The sequence below is a fragment of the Grus americana genome, chromosome 3, assembly GCF_028858705.1.
Source record: "Grus americana isolate bGruAme1 chromosome 3, bGruAme1.mat, whole genome shotgun sequence".
Lineage (NCBI taxonomy): Eukaryota > Metazoa > Chordata > Aves > Gruiformes > Gruidae > Grus > Grus americana.
Genome location: NC_072854.1, coordinates 35,107,866 through 35,129,525, shown reverse-complemented (window position 1 = coordinate 35,129,525; position 21,660 = coordinate 35,107,866). Strand labels below are relative to the sequence as shown.

At 42.8% G+C, this 21,660-nt stretch overlaps 1 protein-coding gene across 4 annotated transcripts in view; it reads left to right on the top strand.

The window, feature by feature from the left end:
• Positions 1-21,660, top strand: part of FILIP1 (filamin A interacting protein 1) — a 113,084-nt gene that overhangs the window by 49,522 nt on the left and 41,902 nt on the right. For all 4 annotated transcript variants that reach the window (XM_054821302.1, XM_054821305.1, XM_054821304.1 and 1 more), the window contains 2 exons: positions 15,567-15,740; positions 17,888-18,066. In XM_054821302.1, the coding sequence (XP_054677277.1) occupies positions 15,567-15,740; positions 17,888-18,066 (353 nt within the window). The remainder of the gene's footprint in view (positions 1-15,566; positions 15,741-17,887; positions 18,067-21,660) is intronic.

The window sequence follows — 21,660 nt, the reverse complement described above, 5'->3', positions numbered from 1 at the left end:
CACTGAGTTTGGACCGACTTTTGAAGGGAAACACTGTGTAGCAGATATTCAGAGGTAAACCTGTTTGCATAGCATCCCTCCTTCAAGAGGAGAGACCAAACGGATCCACTGTTAAAGCCCTTTCCTTTAAGCTGTATTTTTTAAGACTGCATTTAATGGTTAATTTGAGCGCTCGGTCAAGGCGTCAGAGTGATAGCTCCCCAGGAAGGATTTCTCCCCTTGCCTGAGGAGCAGCACATGATGCACCCCAAAGCAAGGTGTGCTCCCCCTTTATCTCTGGTCCTAGCTTGAAGCCAATGCATCTCATGGTACCCTGTTTGATTTGGTCTTTCTGATGAGGTTGCTAGTGAAAACATCATTCCAGGATTAAGACTGCCAGCCTGGGGTTAGTAGGTTAATTGCATTTGTGCCACTGATTACCAAACTGCAGATTGCACTGGTGGCTTCATCAGCTGCCGGAAGGGTTGTTGCAGAGCAGGTATGGGGGGCTGTTTGCTGATGGTTGAAACAGAGTAATCGTGTTGGGAGGGAGACCTCTCATACCACAGACCCAGGAGGAGCTTGCTTTCAGGTGGGCTGCAAGACTTTCTTCTTGACCTGGGTGTATGAGGGAAGGTTTAGCAGAGGTGGGTGAGGGCTGTGTGTTTTGCTCTCTCTGGTAAGGTCCTTATGAAACACCTAGATAACAGTGGCTGTATATCTTGCCACGAGGGAAATCCTCTCAACAAACTCGATCAACAGGTACCCACATGGGTATAGGTGATGTACTACCTATTGAGTTCTAACATTTGTAAAGGTATATTAGCATTTTACCATCTGTCTTTCTATCAGAAAACAAAGTTTTGTAAATGGAAAGAAAAGGAAACTTCTCTACTCTTTCCATTTTTCTGCATTCTACTTACATTTTTTTGTATAGCTACATATTTTATTAATACATTTTATGCTATAATCATTCTGTTCTGTTCTCTTTCCTAAGATCTAACTTTCTCTCGTTCTTCAGCTTTCCTTCCCTCCTCCTTTATTTCTCTAGTTGTGGCCTTTTCCCTTATTCTACCTTCTTATCACTTCCTAACTCAGGCTTTCTTCATCCTTTAGATTTAGATTAGATATTAGGAAGAAATTCTTTACTGTTAGAGTGGTAAGGCACTGGAACAGGTTGCCCAGAGAAGCTGTGGATGCCCCCTCCCTGGAAGTGTTCAAGGCCAGGTTGGATGGGGCTTTGGGCAACCTGGTCTAGTGGAGGGTGTCCCTGCCCATGGCAGGGGGGTTGGAACTAGATGATCTTTAAGGTCCCTTCCAACCCAAACCATTCTGTGATTCTATGATTCTATGATCCTCGTACTGCAGATGCATTGACTGACCCATTTTCCTGAGAATCCTGGAGATAAAATTGTAGAAGACCTGCTGTAAATCAAGTCCCAGCAGCTAATTCTTTAGGCAACCACTTCATTTAACCTTTCTCATGAATTTATCAAGCTGTGGTTTAAGATTAGGTGGGTTGTTTACCTCGACTACTCCTATCGGAAAACAGTTCCAGAACTGAAAAGCTTTATTGTTTGGCAAATTTCTCTCTTTTAATTTCTAGTGCAATTGTAATTATGTCTAGTGAAACCTTCATGAAATTGTGCGATACATCGATCATGCTTTGAAAAGCCTACTTCTCTCCCTGCTGTTTAATGCCTGATGTGTTTGCAGACAGCAGTCTCGCACCCTCTGAGCCTTTGTTCTGCTGTGCTAGCCTTGCCACATCCTTTTCGTTTCCTCTTTCTCTGCTGACATGGCTTTACTTGGCCTTCCCATCACTTGTCAGTCTGATTGATATAAGTGAAAGAGTTTGACGTTGTAGTTGTGATGTTTTTCTCTCTGTCTCTTTTTCCTCTTGCTGCAATGTGTAAACTCTCATGTAGTGCCTTGAACTGCTTTTGTTTCAAACTTGACTTTCCTGAGATGTTGAAACAACATTGTGATAGCCACCTGGGTATTGCTTGGCTAAAAATACCGTACAAACTCCTATATTTTTTCTTCAGTGCCTTTCTTGATACTCTTGCATTAATATTATTAAATATTGAGCTGCGTGAAAGATCAAGTGAGGAATATGGGATAGATAGGTGGGTGGAAATCAGATCTGTTTCTTTTAGGTAATATTAAAGCGAGAGGAGAAAGTTGGGACAAGATACCTCGGCAATAGAGGAAAGAGTACGTAACAGAGTGAAGGGGAGGAATTTCCAAATGGTCATTAGCAAAATCTCACAGTTTGAGAAGCTGAAGAGGAACTAAAGTGGAAAGAATAGGTAGAGCCAGAGAAAAGTGCATGTAGAGTAGCTTTGCATAAGTGTTTCTAACTGTGAAGTCTTGTTAATTGGATTGAAATAGTTTAGGATTTTCTGAGCATATCATACAGATGAAATTCAAATTCCCCAATAGAAAAATGTGGGCATGTACAGAGCCACAGGGAAAAAGAGAAGAAAGGGTTAATGTGAGGAGGGAGAGGTGACTTAAGGAGAATGGAATGAGAGGAAAGAGGTTGGGCAATAGAAGAAAAAGAGCTTAAGGAAAGGGGAAACACAACAGTGATAAATGGAGCCAAGCTAGAGACATGGAAAAGGGACATAGAAAAGGCAAGACAATGAAGAGAAAGATGGTATCCACACTGTAGCAAAGTGAGAGTCTTTGAGGCTCTAATCCCTAAAAATGTCTGCCATAAGAATATCAGTACAATGAGTTAAAAAATCCTCTCCTCTCTGACTGACCCCTTGTTCATTTGTTTGTGTTTTCCTGGTGAAGCAGACTTTTGTAGGACAAAAAAATTAAGTTAGGATAGACTTCAGACCACAAATGCTCTCTTCTATTTTCATTGAATAATTTATAACCAGAGATGAATTTTTTCCAGAGTAGTATGTTTTTTCTGTAGCTTGCAATCATTGCTGTGCAAAGTGTGGGATACCATGGGAAGTAAGCAGGGCTTGTCTAGCAAGTCCCAGAATCATGGATTTTAAAATAGAACCCTGCTGTTTTATGAGGGAGGAAAAAAAAAAAAGACAAAAAAAAAAAAAAGACAGTATACTGAAATGTAGTCAAATTGTGCCATTCAGGCAATTTCCTGCTCCCTCTGAAATTAAGGGCAGATGTACTATCAACCAGAGTGATGATAGCCATCTCTTTGGTAATAAAATTGCTTTAGAGTTATATGTTTTTCAAAGTAATTATCCTCAATAAAATGTCACTGTCACTGGACGTCTGTATGCTGAAAATCTCTTTCACAAAGACATTTTAGCATCCTTTTCTGTTAATGCCTGAGCTGTACTTCACAGAGCTACATCTATCATGTTATTTAGGCTTGGAGGGTCAGAAGAGAAAGGAGTAGTGGGCAGGTGTATTTGATCCATTGAACAACTCATCTAGAGTGGAGGGAAGAGTATGAACAATTTGGACTTTTTTTAAAAAATTCTTGGTCTTCTGTCCAAAACAGAACAGCAAGGACTGCCCCCAATCAACTTTTAAGTTTTGGTCTTGTCCCCATCGGGATCAGTGTCTTTAACTGATCCTCCTTTGAAAACTTTTAAAAATAATTTTAATGAAATGATGTCGTTTGACTCTTTTTTTTTTCCCATATACATAATAGTTATTGTATACTCAGTACAACAGCAATGAGAAAGCTTATATCTTTTCTCATTTTCCTGAGAGAAGGCTCAGTCTGTGGGAGAGGACATGGCCAACCCTTTTGCAATAGATGCTAGATGCATGGACTCTCTGGCTTTAAAATATCTGGGATTCTTGAGAGAGCTTGCAATGAGCATATGTCTTATGTGTCATAATGCTGTCCAGTACTCTGAGTCACCAGTTGTTAATTTAACATTGCCGCTGTAGCTGAGTCTGTTTTTATTAACTTTGTTGCTCCAATTGTGTATTTATTAGGTTTGTGTCTCCTGCTCTCCAGCTGAGGATCAGATAAGCTCTTGAGAGCAAAACGGATTATTTTCCATCCAAAATGAGCTTAAATAAAAGCAAATATAAATCTTTATATAATAATTGTGAGAACATGGCTATCTGAGAAAGTGTCTTGTTTGCAGGGTTAAAGGCTCCACCTATTGGTTGACTAAAATGAGAGAAATGTACCATTCTCACATAGAAAACTGCTGGCCCTACTGAACATCCGCTGTCTTGCCACATCTTTACGAAATTGCTGGCTCTAGCATAGAATTTTGCATGATGTCCAAAAAAAAAAAAAAAAAAAAAGAGCCCAGTGACTAATTTCTGAGGTCTGTGCACATGCAGCACCCAAAATGAGGCACTGCTGAGACACCGTGAAGGGAAATTCTTTCCTAAGACAGGAATGGTTTGAATTTTGCAAGTGAAGTCTGTCTCATCCTGGAAATGATTGTTTTTCTTTGCAAAAAAATTAGCATCAATTCTTCCATGCCAGCAAAATGAGTACAATTGCGTGGTAACTTCCAGGCATTTGTCACCTCCACATTTAAACAAGTCAGAAGCAGAAGTATTGATGTGGTCAGTCAGCTTTATAACGAAAACCCGTTCCTCAGTATTGGTTCAGGCAGTCTCAGCAGTTCAGGCAAAATGGCATCCTGAAAGGGCTTCAGAGTCATTCCTGGGAATGCCATGGGAGGATGGAGAGGGGAGAGGATATCCAAGTGGGTCTTGGGGAGGACGAGGGGAAGGACAGACATCGGGGAGGATCAGGGGGATTTCGGAGACAGCAGGAGGCTGTGAGGGCATCGTGGGCATGGCCGGGAGATCTTGCTCTGCGCCTTTCGTTGCCCGCCTTCTCTAAGTTACTTCACTCTAAGAGTTTGCACCACTTCCCTTGTCTCCTCTGACAACTCCTCTGTTCAAATAATTGGCTACGCTGGTAAGTGCTCGCTGTAATGCAGTCCTACTGTTCTTGCCCATTCATCAGTCATCAGTAACTTGAATGCACATCCATGTAGCACAGAGCACTGAAAAACAGTTTGCTGAAGCCAACAAAATGCTTGGACAAGAGAAAGTTGTGTATACAGTTTATTACATATGTATACACACTTATGTCTGTTGGTATCCCGCTCTGAGTTATTCTCTCGTCTCCTCAGAGGAGGCAGAAGGATTTCCTCTGAGCTTCATCATCCTGACAGCTACAGCCCCTCTGGCACCAGCTTGTCTCTTGCTCTGTCCCACTCCACACGTGCTCATTCCTGCCAGAAGACAGCTAGATCACTGTGGAAAAAAATACCTGGGCAGGTTTGCTCCGCTTGGAGAGGGGGTACTTCAGCCAGAAGCTTCAAGTGCCTCCCTGAAGTTCAGGTCACAGCACCTAATTTCAGATGCTTCAGTTCCTTATACAGTCAATGAAGCACTTTCACAGAGCAATTTAGACACGCTGAGTTACATGTCTAATTAAGATACTTTTTAGTTTCCAATGGATTTCAACAAATTGGATGATAGTATAGAAGTACGTAAACATGAAGGAAATAAAAGAACATAATGAATGGGGGAAAACGAATAGGAGAACAACTATAGTGACGTCAGAATGCCATAGTTTTTGTAGTATTCATAGCGTTAGTACCTAGATCTCATATATACTTATGAACTAAATGTGATAGCATTCATCGGGAAGTATTATTTCCTTCATGGAATGGAATTGGAGCATGGTGAGGTTAACTTTATGTGTGAAGCATGAGAAAGAGGTCCATGAACAGAACATGGATTTCTTGAGTCTTGGTCCAGACTGGTTAACATAAGACTAAGGGGCACATGATAAGACAAGATAGAGGAAAATAAAAGCTTTTTCTGTTATTAACCTTTCATTAGTCATCTTTTTTCTTCTTAAAGAGGTGCTAACTGATCACAAAATAAGTTGTAGTTACAAAAAGAACATGTCAACTTACTACATGAGTCCAGCAATATAAAAACACCTCAATGTGTGGGAAATGTGCTACAATTTTAATGACTTCCTATACCGCTATAGTAACTCATGACTGGCCATTCACCTGGGATATGGAAAGCTGCAGATCATTTCCTTAGCATGAATAAACCAGAATAGGGACTTAGTCATTTGGGTTTTCATGTCTGATTTGGAATACCTGAACCAGGGAGCTCTCCTCTGCCTTTGCGAGTATTGTGGTGACTAGTGCTGATCAGAGAAAAGACCTAAAGTTGCTTTGCTAATTACCTCATTTGTGAGGATGCACACTGCATCACGCAGATCACATACCAGCCTTGAACTGCGAATACAGTCATTCGCACGCTGTTGTTAATGATTCTTCCTGCTCAGGTGTCCAAAAAGGTCTTTTAACAGATGTTCCTTCCTCTCCCTGCTGGCTGGTTGGATCAATCTGTGGTCTCTGCTTGCTGCCAGGCGTCAGGTCATGTGCAAAATGTTTGTTATTATACGGTTAACGTTGGCTGAGACCTAAACTATATGACTAGATATGGCAAACCCAAAACAGTGGTTTTAGCCATTGTGATGCATTGCTGAAGCATGTAGAGCATATCCCAACATGCAGATTTGTGCGCGTAACTGACAGTGACCCCTCACATTGGTCTCTCTGTGCCGACTGGATCATGACACTGTAATTCTATATGCTGCAGTAACTGTCCCATGGTTCGATAATATCGAGCAAAGCACTCTTTCAGTGTGAAAAGACAAGACAGGATATCTCAGACCCTAATAATTTTGAAAACATCAAGCAGTGTGGAGTTAATACTTCTCAGGGACTTGCCATGGGAATTTTCTGGCTGAGGCCCAGACTACAGATAATTAATTATGTCAGTGAAAGGCTCTGGTGGCCTGTTTTCTTCAGAAAAAAGTGACATCATCCATGGAGCTCTCTGGCAATAAAGCAGAACAAAGCTGTGTGGGCAGGAAATAACAGACAGATGTCTTCTAGTGCTCATTTGATCTGTTTCGAAGCTTGCTGTAAGAAGTAATACATTGCTCAGTGCTGCTTCTCCTCAGCTCTGCAATCTTTAGCGTGGACTTTTTTAAACATAAGAGGCCAAATTAATCTCTGATGTAATTCTTCTGGAGCCACTTCAGAGGGTTTGTGCAGTGATGAGCTGGTCTATCATGTGCCTCTCCTCCAGTATTGATTTTAGGACAACTTTCTGTGTTATCACTGTAAGATAGCACACAAGAAAATGAAATACACTGTATAGCTCCAAGGGCTTCCTACAAGGCCAGAAAGTTTTGACAGTGTGGAGAAGACAGGACAATTCTGTTTCCTATCCCCAGAGTCATGAGGGATCACTTGCACTTCCAAATACATTTCACTAAACTTTTGTACAAAAACACTGATGGTCACTTTTCATCACTAAAGTCATCTCTTTACCTCCAAAGTAAATCACGTACATAGGCCCGAGTCCAGAAATGTTAAAAGAAATTCATGCAAGTGAACTCCGCAGTTTCAAGTATTAGGAAATTAAGCTAACATGAAAGGCAAGAAAAAAACTTTGCTGTACATAGTCTTCCTTGCAATAAAAACTATGTACACGTGTCATTAGCCAGCATTTTGCATGGCTAGATTCACTAAGCGAGTGATATAAACAAGGCTACTTCAGGTATCTGGTATAGGAGAGAAAAATATTTATTGAGTTTTTAGCAAAAAAGACCTTTGTACGATGGAACATGCAGTAACTTCCCAGCTTCGCAGCATGCTTTGTACACTGAGTACATCTGACCTGAAAACAAATTGCTACCCAGTCCCTGTAGCAGTATGTAGGGATAGTTTGAGGAATCAAGCCTTTAACAGGGGTAATTTTTATTACTTTCTCTATTCGTATTCATAGTATCATGACACAAAATGAAGAAAGTGCATTTTCCTTTTAATTATTTGAATTTCTTCCTAAGGTAAGAAAAAAAGGGAAGTTACTGAGTTTAAACAGGGATTAGTGGATTAGTGTTAAGAAGGTTTTGCAACTACAGGTTTTTGAGTACACCTGCCTGAAGATGCTTTCTTCATTAAAGTAAGCTAAGCAAACATGCAGTATTCACTTTCTGAGGTCTCTGATGGGAATTTTCAGAAAAAAAAAGACTATTCCTGCCCTGGCAGTGACACAGCATGAGCTTGTCCTGGATAGCGCAGAAAGCAGTGTGAGAACATCCTCTTGATCCCCCTCAGAAGGATGCCTTCAGTGTGATGTTTGTTAGTTCTAGGTGAAACATTTGTAAAGTCTACTGGAACTCAGGAAATCAGCCACTGGTAAGATCACAACATTACATGGAGAACCTGTGACCTTATCTAGTTTCTGATGCAGTACAGAGCAGCTGTTGCACTATAAATAACCTGAACTGTGTGAAAGGCAAGTAACACCACCACAAGTAGATGTAAAGGTTCCTGTCTGTGGTTTGATAGTTATTTCTTGCCATTAATCACTGGCAAGAAAAATATGAGTTCATAAACATTAAACCTCTATTACTTGGTGCTTTCACTTGTGCAGGCGTAAGAAAGTGTCATGATAACTAGAAAAGAAGTAGTCAAAAGCTGGAAATATCAGATCTTCCAAATATTGTATAAGTGTGTTCCCTGCAAACACTACTCCTGCTCCTGAATTTTCAAAACTTCTTTTAATAAATTGAAAGGATTTTCATCATGTTATTGAAGTATTTATATTGGTCTGAAGTAGTTAGATGTATTTTAGATGGCTCCAAACATGGAGCTATGAAGTAAATAGTTACTGGTAACTGATTTAGAGAGAGGCACATTGTGAATTTGCAGGAAGGCTACTTACAAGCAAAATTAAGGAGAAGAGTTTAGGAGATGTACTAGCAAAAGATCTTGAACTGGATTTCACTCTTATCTGACAGTGATTACTTTGACTCCATTCAGCCCATCTTGAATACAACTGAAATTTTTTTCCGATTTACTAGATGCTTTATATGAAAGGAGTTTGATCAGCTCAGTCCCATTTCCCAGGTGACAAATGGCCTGTGGCAAAAATTCCCCGTTTAGTGGGTGCTGAGTTTTGTTAGCAGTCTCACGGGAGAGGCCAAAGACTGTGGGAATGGGGAGAGACGACTGTAGTAAATTGGCAGGGCAGGGCATGAGGAGGAAGCACCTCCGAATGCCGGGCTTGTGTAACAGTCTTTCCATTAACCAAGAATTTGGTTGCTAGGCTGCTGGTCCCCTTTTACAAGCAGCAGAGTCATGCTATTGTTTCCTAAATGGTTTCAATTTTATGCAGGGACCTCTTTATATCCTTTCTATATCATTTAAATATTTTACTAGGCATGCAGCGAGCAAAAGAAAACCCTTCTCTTTCATTCTGCTAAAAAGTGAGTATTTCAGGGTAGCCCTGCAAAGAGTGGCCTCACGTCTCAGCCTTCCAGCTGGGCGGCTAGCATGCTGTCCTGAGGGCAGGGGAGCATTGTCTCCTGTTTCCCAGGTGGAAACGCAGACCCCACATCTTAAGTAAGTAAGTGCACTAATCAGTGGGTAGCAGAGAGGAGGGAAAGGAGAGCAGGCAAAGCTGCATGGGATAACAATGCTCCATGGCACTTCAGCCCCTCCATGGACATACTCAAGATCTGAGGTCATCAGCCTTTAGATTTTGGCACCTCCAGTAAGCATAAAACAAGGCTTAGATACAGTTCAACTTTGCAGTTCCTCTATCAGCAGGGACAGCTGAAGGAGTTAACTGAGTACAGTGTCCAGCTCTGGTCCCCACAGTTCAACAAAGATGCAGACAAGCTGGAGGAGGTCCAAAGGAAGGACGTGAAGATGATCAAAGGACTGGAGAACCTGCCCTGTGACAAAAGATGAAAGGAATTAGGTCTTTTCTCCCTGGAGAAAAGTTTTCTCTTAAAGGCTTGGAGAGGACCTCATCAGATTATTGTAGTACTTAAAGGGCAGCTACTAAGACGATGGAGGTTCTCTCTTCACAAGGAACCACACGGAAAAGACAAGAAGCAATGGGTACAGGTTGCACCTGGAGAGGTTTCATCTTGACATATGAAAATTTTTTACAGTGAGCACAATCACTGGAACAAGCTCCCCATGGGTGTGCTAGAGTCCTCATCACTGGAAGTTTTCAAGATCCAATTGGACATGGTACTAGATGATCTCATATAGGCTTCCTTTCCCATGAAAGGTTGGACCAGATGAGCTTTTAAGGTCTCTTCCAACCTGGGCTGTTCTATAGTTCTATGGCTTTATGGTTTTATGGTTCTATGGTTGAGTTTGATGGACAGGGAATCTCTAAGGATGCTTTGCTCCTGGAGAAAATGAGTGTGGAAAAACACCTCTCAACATATCTGGCCTTCTGTGTTTCTTGCCTTGAGAGTGTACTAAGAGGTAAAAGTGGCCTCTTGATTAATCTGTCTTCATTGTTCCTACTGTTTAAAGAATCAGTACTTGGAGGCACTTTATTGACAGAAAAGTCTATTTATTTTCAAGAGCCCACAATCTGAACAGTATAGTTAGCTTGGAGTTTTCTGTAGGACAATTTAAGCAATGAAAAAACAATACAAGTAAATGTATGTATTTTCTAAATTCTGTGTCTTGACTTTAATGAGCTTTTCTGACTAATTGCAGTCTTCCAGACTTACGCAAATAAGTTCCATTGTGTTACAAGCTGTTGCAATATGTGGTCTTCTCATGCCTGAATACTCTCTCTCATCAGAGCACCAACAAAACAAAACAAAAAAGACTTGAGAGATGGCTTTCCTGTGCCAAACACCATGTTCCTTCTACCAAAACAGCTAAAAACTTTCCTCTGGCATTTATATACAAGTTTGAAAGCTCCTCCTTGTGATTGTCTCCTAGCTTTTGATTTATGCTAAACAGCATTGTGCTTTGAGACAAGGGAGGCACCTACAGTAGATGTCCACCAGTAGAAACAGCTTGCCAGTATGGTTCCCTCTTCTTAGCTAGGATGTCCCCACTTTGAGCTTCTTGTACCTCTTTCCAAGTACGTGTGCTGAAGTAGCCCAAGTGTTCCTCTACAGAATTATTCTGACTTGTTTTCTGACAATGGTCTGGTTAATATAGTGATAGTTGTTCACCATACATTGAAAGAAAACATCTCTATGTGAGCTCTCTTCTAGTTGTTTCAGTGGAAAATTAGTCATTTGGAGGAAACATGAAATCACAAGTTACACAGGCCTGCTGTTTCAGCTCCTTCCCTCTATATTATCCCGAGGAGTTTCAGAGAGACTAACTGGAGTTTGCAAATGGGAGATTAGGATGTTGCCCTGGCCCCTCTCTGTCCTAGGCTAGCTGCACTTCAGAATCTTCCTTTGCTGGGCTTGTTGCTGACCAAATAAAAGCATATTTCCAGTTTATTATTAGCACGAGGCCCCCTTTTTTGGTCCAATGCTTCCTAGCAACCTAATTGTCTGTTTGTTAGTTTGCTTTTCACAAACTGTTATCATAAGTCCATGGAAACAGAGTACTTGGTGAATTAGCTGATACCCTTGAAAAGATAGGAGCAATGGCCAAGCCCAGAAAGGGCAGAAGGCACCTTGCCATGCTAATGCGGTCCAGATCCCGAGTGCCTGCAGAGCGTGGGGTGCCCAAGAAAGGGTATGTCAGTGGGGAGCTGTGTGTGCCCTGCGGATGAAGCCACCCAGGCTGTCCCCGGGCTGGGTACCCTTCCCTTGGGCTGCAGCGAGGTGTTTGCAGGGTTGGCAGCCCTGCCCTGGAGCTAAATGTGTCACTGCTTCCTTCTAAAGATGAAGCAATGAATAGGCGTTTCCTTCAAAGCTCTGAACTGAGCTTGGGCATCTTCTTTCCTACTTGGAGTGCTGGTTCCTCCATTCAGCATCACCCACCCCCCTGCCTCAGCTCCCTCTGGCTCTTGGGGGACCCAAACCCACAGCTTCCAGAAACCTTTCTTAGCTGGCAAGTTATAAGCTGTTTCCGGGACTCTCATTCCCTCCTGCGAAAGTTTCTCCATTTTAATTGTCAGTTATTAAAGACTAATGAAGGAAGCACGCGCGGCAGCACACAACTGGACAGGGGCTCAGGCACTCGCTGGGAAGAGCAGTGTTGGGTTCCTCCATCAGTATTGAATAACCATTGCAGGGACTGGAGTCCAGCTCTTTGCTCTCCCAAGTCATAATGTTAAATCAGCAAGCCCAAGTTGTCTCTGTTTGCTCTGCCTGGCCCTGTCAATGTTGAATTATGCCATCTGGGCCCGAGAGCTTCAACAGGAGAGAATGAAGTCATCCTCCTCCGCTCCCAAATAGCCTAGGGTCCGAGGTGTGCCTGTCCCTGAGGAACGGGGTGCGTGGGGCCTGATGCTTTCTGTGCCGAGGTTTCAGCATGCTTGGTTGTGGCCCTTGGCGCATAGGGTGGCAGGGGGCTACCCACTCACCCCCCTGTTTTGGGTGCTCCCATTGCACAGGGCTCTCCCCGAGCACGCCTGTGGCATGCAGCCCCTGCTGCGAGGCACACAGCGGGACACCGAATTCGTTCACTGGGGCAGGGCACAGATATGGCCCCCAAACGGCCCTCTTCCTAAAAGGGTCTAAGACAACACGTCATAAAATCTGGATATTTATAAATCTCCTCAAACTCCCATGCTATCCTATTAGACTTTTTAAGGCTTTTTCATCAATTTAGAAGCATTGGCCTCATAGTAACAAAGACACTAAGAAAACTGTTATTTTTACAGGGATATAAAAAATGATATATTCTCAAACCTGTCTAAAACTTTCCTAAAATAACGTTTTTTCCTGTACTGAGAGTGGCGTATTCCCAGGACATGATGTAGTGAGGTGTACATGCTCTTTTTGGCACTCTTTGGGACCAGCCCACATAATTCACTTGTAGTTTTGACATCCATGAGTGATGCACCTTTCCCATGCTTGTGCTGAAACAACATTAATACCATTCCAGTCTGTATTTTGTATCTTGCAGACATGCACAAAGCTTTTACTTAAGGTTACAAAATGTTGTACAGAGTAAGTTCTTACATCTAGCTGTTTATAATTGAGCTAGTGGAGACCAGTGATGAGTGGCATTCCTCAGGGACCAGCTGTTTAGCATCTTTGTCGGCAACATGGACAGTGGGATCGAGTGCACCCTCAGCAGGTTTGCCGATGACACCAAGCTGTGTGGTGGGGTTGACACGCTGGAGGGAAGGGATGCCATCCAGAGGGACCCTGACAGGCTGGAGAGGTGGGCCCATGTGAACTGCATGAACTTCAACAAGGCCAAGTGCAAGGTCCTGCACACGGGTCGGCGCAATCCCAAGCACGACTATAGGCTGGGAAGGGAATGGATTGAGAGCAGCCCCGAGGAGAAGGACTTGGGGGTATTGATTGATGAGAAGCTCAACATGAGCCGGCAGTGTACGCTTGCAGCCCAGAAAGCCAAACGTGTCCTGGGCTGCATCAGAAGAGGTGTGACCAGCAGGTCGAGGGAGGTGATGCTGCCCCTCTACTCTGCTCTCGTGAGACCACACCAGCTCTGGGGGCCCCAGTACAGGAGAGACATGGAGCTGTTGGAGTGAGTCCAGAGGAGGGCCACGAAGCTGATCAGAGGGCTGGAGCACCCCTCCTATGAGGACAGGCTGAGAGAGTTGGGGTTGTTCAGCCTGGAGAAGAGAAGGCTCCGGGGAGATCTAATTGCAACCTTCTAGTACCTGAAGGGGCCTACAGGAAAGCTGGTGAGGGACTGTTTACAAGGGCTTGTAGGGATAGGATGAGGGGTAATGGCTTTAAACTAAAAGAGGGTAGATTTAGATTAGATATTAGATATTAGGAAAAAATTCTTCTCTATGAGTGTGGTGAGACACTGGAACAGGTTGCCCAGAGAGGTTGTGGAGGCCCCGTCCCTGGAAGTGTTTAAGACCAGGTTGGATGGGGCTTTGGGCAACCTGGTCTAGTGGAGGGTGTCCCTGCCCGCAGCATGGGGGTTGGAACTAGATGATCTTTAAGGTCCCTTCCAACCCAAACCATTCTATGATTCTATGATTCTATGAATATCATATCCAAAAATGTTTATAAGGAGGAAATTCCTTATCGTGAGGGTGGTGAGGCACTGGAACAGGCTGCCCGGAGAAGCTGTTCATGCCCCATCCCTGGAAGTGTTCAAGGCCAGGTTGGATGGTGCTTTGGGCAACATGGTCTAGTGGAGGGTGTCCCTGCCCATGGCAGGGGGGTTGGAACTGGATGATCTTTAAGGTCCCTTCCAACCCAAACCATTCTATGATTCTATGATTCTGTGATTCTCAACGGGGTGGCATGATCTTTGCCTCAAGTTCATCTTTTTTTTTATTTTCATGTTACTCTGTTGTATTAAAAAAAATAATTAAAGGATCTTTGCCATTTTCTGAAATTATTTCCTTGCTCATTTTAAAAGCAGGTGGTTTTGTAGAGCTGCAATGCCTCTGTGTTACTGGGTAAAGATTTAAGATTTGCTACAGGGATAATACGGAGTGCCATTATGAACATGAAGCATTGGTCAGTTCATAAATCCTCAACAGTCATTACTTACATAGGGGCAGGATTTGTAAGGCATTTTTCCTAAAATATCTGACCCTTTCCTTAACTTCTCAAGCTCACATGGGCCGAGTGTCAGAAGGGCAGGCAGGAGAAAAATTGTTGCCCATACTCTTCTGCCCCCCATCCCTTTGGGCTTGTGGGAGAGATGTTCTCCAGGGAAATCCGGAACCTCCTTTGTGCCCGCCAAAAACTTGTACCTTTTACAGTTCCTCCCTGGATCATGGCCTTATAAACCTGCCTTGAAGGATGAGTGCCCTGCCCCCATTTTACAGATGGCTTAACAGATGTTGGCAAGTATCATTAGAAACAGAGCTCAGGATTAAGCGTTTGTCCGCAGCATAGCCCTAAAATGCCCCTTGTTCATAGCCAGGTGGCCTTGCAGAGCAGCCTCATCATGCCCAGATGGCTGTTTGCACTGCCTGAAACTGGGGACTCCCACCCAGGGCAGGGAGCGGGAGCTGGGACCCACGCTCCCTCGGCCACAGCAGCCCCACTGCTCCCAGGTACGGCCCCCGCTCCAGCATCAGCAGCCCTCCTCTGCTGCTGGGAGGGTTTGCTCAGCCTCTTCAGGTCTGCCACTGGTTACACTGCTTAGCCAGGGTCTGCTGTGTTTCTAGGGGTTTGTTTAAACAATCAAAAGTTAGAAAACTTTATTTTAAAATTTACTTGAAGAGAATATATAGTCACAAAGTCAGGTAGGGAAAGACTAGGAAATACTTGATTCGAGGCTGTCTGAGAAATATTAATTCAGCCCACTTATGCTGCTTGTTCTACTCATCTCTTTACGCCAGTTGGAGAATAGCATGGGCAGTGAATAAGATCAAGTATATGAACAGTAATGATGTTCCCTGGCTATAGTTGCAATCCAGATAAAAAATTCATAGCATTCGAATGTAATGGCAGGCAGGAATAGAATAATTAATGCCTACAAGGATGACATTCGGATCGCACAGATCATGTTTACTCTGATATCTCCCAAAGTTTTTATATTTGCATTGGCAGTCCAGCATTCTTCTAATTTATTTTATTTTTGTGTATGCAGTCCGTATGTATGAAATGCCCTATTTTCCCTGTTTTCCCTGTTGGTTAATAGGTTGGCTTATGGTAGTGATTTGCAATGTTACAGGCAAGGGAGGATGTGATCCACATGCTGAAGACAGAGAAAACCAAACCTGAAGTTTTAGAAGCTCATTATGGGTCTGCAGCTCCAGAGAACGTGCTCCGAGTGCTACACAGGGATGCCATCCTTGCCCAAGAAAAGTCTATAGGGGAAGACGTCTATGAAAAACCAATTTCAGAGGTAATAACTTCTTGATTTACATCATTATGTATGCACAGGGGGAATCCTAACCAGAACTGAGACTCCACATATGTGGATGTGTGCGAAGCATGCAAGAGGATAACACAGCATTTGTACAAATGACAAGAAATCGAAGAAAAATTGAATATTCTTGTTCACTCAACTGCAGAATAAATTGTATGCAAAGTCACTGGGTTTGAACCCAAACAATAATGAACTTATATGCTGCTTAGGGCTGGTGCTGTTAAGTGAGAACAAAATATTTGGGTGTTACATTTCTGGTTTTTAAATTCCTTTAAATTATAGGCTCCAACCTCTACTGCTCAAAGCACTGGTAAGCACTCTTTGATTTTCCTGGCCAACTATACCCCTATCACATGTGTAGTTAGGAAAAGAAGATCTTCAGAGATTTACTTTGACCATATTTATGGGATCATAAATCCAGAATCATTTTGCATCGCTTAAGCTCTAGGACTGCAAAGTCAGTTCAGCCCCTAAAGGAGACCTGTAGGACTTGATCCCTTGCTTTAAAATCTAAGCAATAAATTAACGTAGAATAGACCTGGGAGTGTCTGAGGCCAGCGTGAACACCACAATAAGCAGCCACTGCTCATGTTTATAGTTTCAGAACAGTTCAGGGCATGGAGAAAGGGCATGCAACAACATGCAATATAATATGCTGTAGTGCCTGTCCAAATCTTCATAGTTCCTCCTATTAGAACATTTAATTTTTTCAGCAGGAATTGTGTCTACCACAATATATCTTTATCCTCTGTATTCTCACTGAAGCATCTTCTAGAAATTTTGGTATGATTGCTGTCCTGTTTTTCAGCCAGTGCTAAACTATGACAATAGTAAATAAGGCAAGCAAACATTAGCATGTGGGAACATGCATGAAATACTGTTGTACAAGATTAAATTAGCAGGGCTTTTGTCTAAAGAAGCTGATAATTTGATGGGGACCTCAGTGTAAAACTTCTGTCATGCGTAGGTCCACAGGGGTTATGTTGGAGCTAAAATAGGATGGTAATGAAATTTCCTAAATGCAAAAGATCTGCTCTCAAAGCAGCTCAACCTGGCTCCTTTATAAAATGCAACGACTGTTTTGCTTTGACTGCCATGGTCAACCCCTGGAGAGCAAATCACCGTGGTCCTCCTGCTCTCTTATTTTCCTCAGTTTGCTGAGGCACCCTGTGAAACAGCAACTGCCTGGTGCAGCCGAGGCTGAGGAGGATGCAATTCCCGCAGGGTAAAGGGCTGAGGTTGGGCAGAGCAGGCTCTGCCAGCCACCGTACCGGGGGAAGGCCAGCAGAGAAGTGCCAGGGCTGCAGGCTGCTTTGGCAGGGCCAAGGATGGAGTTTGTCATCAGCTGCCAAGAAACAGTGGAAGGAGCAACGTGAATAACTGCGGTGGCTTCAGAGTGCCCTGGCAACTTTTCAGACACACCTCTCTGGCCTTAGTGTTTGTTTGAATAATAATTGGCATATTAAATTAATAAAAAACCCCCCCGAAGACAAAAAAGGTAAAGTCTGGCTAATAAAGAAAGAAATTTCTGTCAAAAACAGCCTGAGGGGAAAACCCTAAGGCTTATAATGAATTGCATTTGGTAATGTAAAACTAAATCTGTGCTGAATCTAAATAGTTTAGACTTTTTATCTCAGCAGTCCTACAGATGCATTGAAGATGCATAACAAATTTCAGCCTTGAGCTTACAGCTTATGCTCCACGTGTAGGTGTCCAGTCCCCATACAGGTGGGCGAACTCAGGCTGCCAGGGTCTGGGGGCACGTATCCTGCCCTGGCATTTGCTACAGCTTTTCCTGTGTGCAATGAGGAAAGTGTGCACAGCACCTCGCCACAGGGGAATTTCTGCACTGCAACAATATTATTTCTTATCCTAAAACTAAGCAAAGTTCTGTCCCTTGTGTATCTGAGAACCGTGCAAATGTTTATTGCAAACACAGCGTTCAAAGAAATCATTACTTTTACAGGACAGTTACTCTTATTTCTAGTCACTGCTTTATGCAAAGCCCAAGACATAAAATTATGGGACTTATGTTTACCAACCACAACATTGTTGGTTAATAAATCAGATGAAGTAAGCAAGGAGACCCTTAAAACAGTCTATTCTCCTTTTCTACAATCCAGCTGGACAGACTTGAAGAAAAGCAGAAAGAGACATATCGGCGCATGCTGGAACAGCTCCTGTTGGCAGAAAAGTGCCATCGCCGCACAGTTTATGAGCTAGAAAACGAGAAACATAAACATACAGATTACATGAACAAGAGCGATGACTTTACCAACCTCTTGGAACAGGAGCGGGAGAGGTGAGTACCTGAGACAGTGCAAAGAGTATCTATCCCCAGTGTCCCACTGCTTGTTGGTTCAGCAGGGACACGATCTGGTATTTTCTGTGTTTAAATAACAGTAAACTTATGTGTAAACTATTTGTAAATGTCAGTCTACTCATGTTATTAGTAAGTACGTTACCGTGCAAGTCTAGAACTGGAGGAGTTCCACTGAATGTTCCTGCAGTCTGCGCTTGAATTGAGAAATGAATTTGTTTTGAATTACTCATGCCCATTTTGGGTTCACCTCCTGGTAGCTTTTGATGAGATGTTATTTATGTTGGCTAAGTTTGGGGCTGGCTTGCTTAGCTGCATTTTGCGAGGGACGGGCCACTGTTTCTCACAGCAGGAGGACAGGGTAAGGAACACCACAACACACATTAGGATACTGGCACACAAGTGGTAGGGACCTTGCCATGCCCTTCGCATTTAGGTTTGCAAAGTCACAAACCATTTGCAGTATTTTTCATATTTTTGAAGACACGTGCCTCAGGCAAGATCTATGTTACCCTGGAAGAAAATATTTTCATGTTTTATAAAACGCGCCCAGCCTGCGATGGACTATCTGCAGCGCTTATCTCACAGGCTCATACGCTCTAGGTTTTTTCTTCAAGTGTTTGTTGTCCTGGTGGGAGTAATTTGTTCTCTGAGTCTTTAAGAAAAGAAGGAGCACCTACCTCAGGTGAAGAATGAGTACTCGGTAACAGCCTCAGTTTTTCAAGATGAAATTTTCATACTCATACCAAACTGCCTGAAATCAATCCACAACATTGGTTGGTTGTGGGGTTTTTTAGGAGAAAAAAAAAGCTCTGAGAAAAATACTTAAGGCAAGTTCAAAGAAGAAATGCTTTTGAGGAAACCACAGTCTGGTGGCAGACATTTGCAAAAAGCCAGGAGCTACATTGTTTAGCGTATTTCCTGAGCTCCCTTCAGAGCCAGCTTTGAGTAGGTGGCACGTGAGCAACAGCGACCATATTTCCTGGTTTTCTGTCTCTCTACTTTTCTGAGATGACTGGCAAACTTTAAAGGACAAAATTGCATCTTGGCAATTTGATTGTCTTAGCAGAAAATAAAAAAATTTGTTGTATTTCCAAGTAAGGAGCAATTTCACATCTGATTCTCATAGATGATATTTTTTCTCTATGCTGAATATCTGTGTGTGTGTGGACATGCGGGCAACTAAAATGCTTCAAAAGAAAAAGTGTTATTAAAAAACTATTTACATTTGTCTTTACATTTAATATTCACTCTAATTTGACAATTGTTGCCTTCTTATTATTCCAATTCAACTCATGAATCTAAATAGCCTGATATTATGACCTGTTTTGAACTGATTTCCTTCAATGAATTGATTAAAAAGCTTTCTGTCTTACATTACTACTACTGAGATATCAAGTCCCATCTCTGTGGGCATTTTCTCATACTCTTCCTGCTCTTTCATGTCTTTTAAACGTCAGTTTTTCCACATTGTACAATTTTTGGAAAAACAGCAATAAAAAAAAGGAGAATTTGGGTTTGAACTTCTATTGAAAGCAGATCTTTAAGAGCAACTAAATCCGCTGGCTTTAGTCACCAGTGCCTCTGTACTGGTGGCCGCGGGGAAAGAACTGCAGTGCTGAAGCCCATTTGATTTATGTTGAGTGACACGAGAAACCTGATGTTTGCTATTTAATCCACTTTGTTTGTCTAAGGCACTAATGAGAAAATTCGTTTCAAGTTTAGTAGCAACCAAGCAGAGAGAACATGGCATGTAGCTAAACATAGAAAACCAAGCACACACGTTCCTCCCTCTTCAGCATCCTCCTCCCAGATCGCTTGCAGAGCAAATTAGCAAAATCAGGATGGGCTGGAAACCACTCATTAGTGTATAGTCTTAAATGATCTCAACCCTCATCTTTCTTTGCTGAGTGCACGTGAAACTGAGGCTGCACCCACATCTTTGTAGGTATTAAAAACTTGAAGTAGTATCATTTGAGGGCTATATTCACGGAGAAAGAGAGGGTGATGGGATGACTTCTTCGAGAAAGCCCCACAGTGGCAATCAGCAATAGATTCTTGTCAGAAAGAGAGTTCGTAGTGGAAAGATTAAGTTGCAATAGCTAAAACACACAAAACCCTCTCATACTCACTTAATTTGCATATTGGGACAGAGAACTGACCTGCCCAAAGGCATTTCTCTGGGTCCTGCCTAGGCGTTCCTGTTTTATAAATACCACAACATATATAATTTGTTTTACTGTGGTGCTTTGAGGCCTGAGGGTTATTTTATTAAGAGTTGAGCAGACAAGTAGTCTCCATGAACAAGAAAAGGGACATGGAGGTGAACTTTGCCCGTCAGCCACTCTGCTGCACTCGCAGTTATAACGTTAATGAGACAGGGTGAGCCGGAGGAAGAACAGTCCTGTGGGACAGCCAGCTCACAGCAGTCGGGTACAAGAAGAGCAGTAATAATTTCTGTCCTGGATCCAACTAATTTAAGTAATTTCTTTCCTCACAGTATTTTACCAATCTTTCCTAACCATTGTTGTCCACACCAACTTTTAGAGGCCACATCTGCTTTTGCTGTCCTGTGAAAGTTTGAACAAGATAAAAAGGGGAATTATTTAAGAGCAGAAATATTCCTTGGTTCTAATGTATTTCTAGCACTCTCTTAATGTATTTACTTTGGAAAATTCTTTTACATACACTTTCATACATTATCTCTAATCCATCCACAACAATGCGATATGAAAGTAAACAGTCCCTATGAGGGACTAATTATTAGGTCAGCCTCGCACAGGAAGAAAGTGACAGGAAAACATGATTTGTCAAGAATAATTATGCATGAAAAGTATAAAAAAAAGTATACTGAAGGATATTCAAAATGTAGACAGCTAGAAGGGGTAAATGGAGAAAGCTGGAGTGCCTGACTGTTGGTGTTGGCTCCGCAACACCAAGTGCAACTAAGCTGTAGAAAGGTTGTGGAAAAGGTTGGTGTGTTACAGGAAAAGAGTAGTGACAGCTGTTTGCCAGAGGGAGGTGAAAGAAATCCCGTACTTTTAGTGGAAGGTGCTTCTACAGACACGGTGGCTGAAGTGTTTTGCAAATTCTCTATAGTGTGCTATAATCATATCTAAAGATGGGAATGTTTTGAAAGTTAGGGACAGTATTTTCCATTTTTACCATTCAACCAAAATTCCTCTCTTCCACGCTTGCCCACCTTAGCTGCTGTTCTTGTAACATCAAGTAGTCCTTGGGCATCTCCTGTCCACAAGAGTGCAAAAGCAGCCACCTTCCTGGACCCTCCCAACGCAGCTGAGGAATAAGGAGAAGAGCTGGGGGCCCCCAGGCCCCCATCAGAGACCTTTGGTGGCAGACGGTGGGGTAAGGAGTCTCTGGTCTGGTAGGTGGAGAACGAGGAGTCTGACTGGAGCTGCTCTGACAACGTGGCTTGCAGTGGACACCTGAAGAGCAGGAGGCCACGCAGCAGCAGCCGCAATGATAAAATTAGTCATTCCAGCACAGGCACTCTCCTGATCTTCAGCCACGCTTTGGGGAGTGACCTGGCGGCATGAGCACTATTGGCACTTCCCT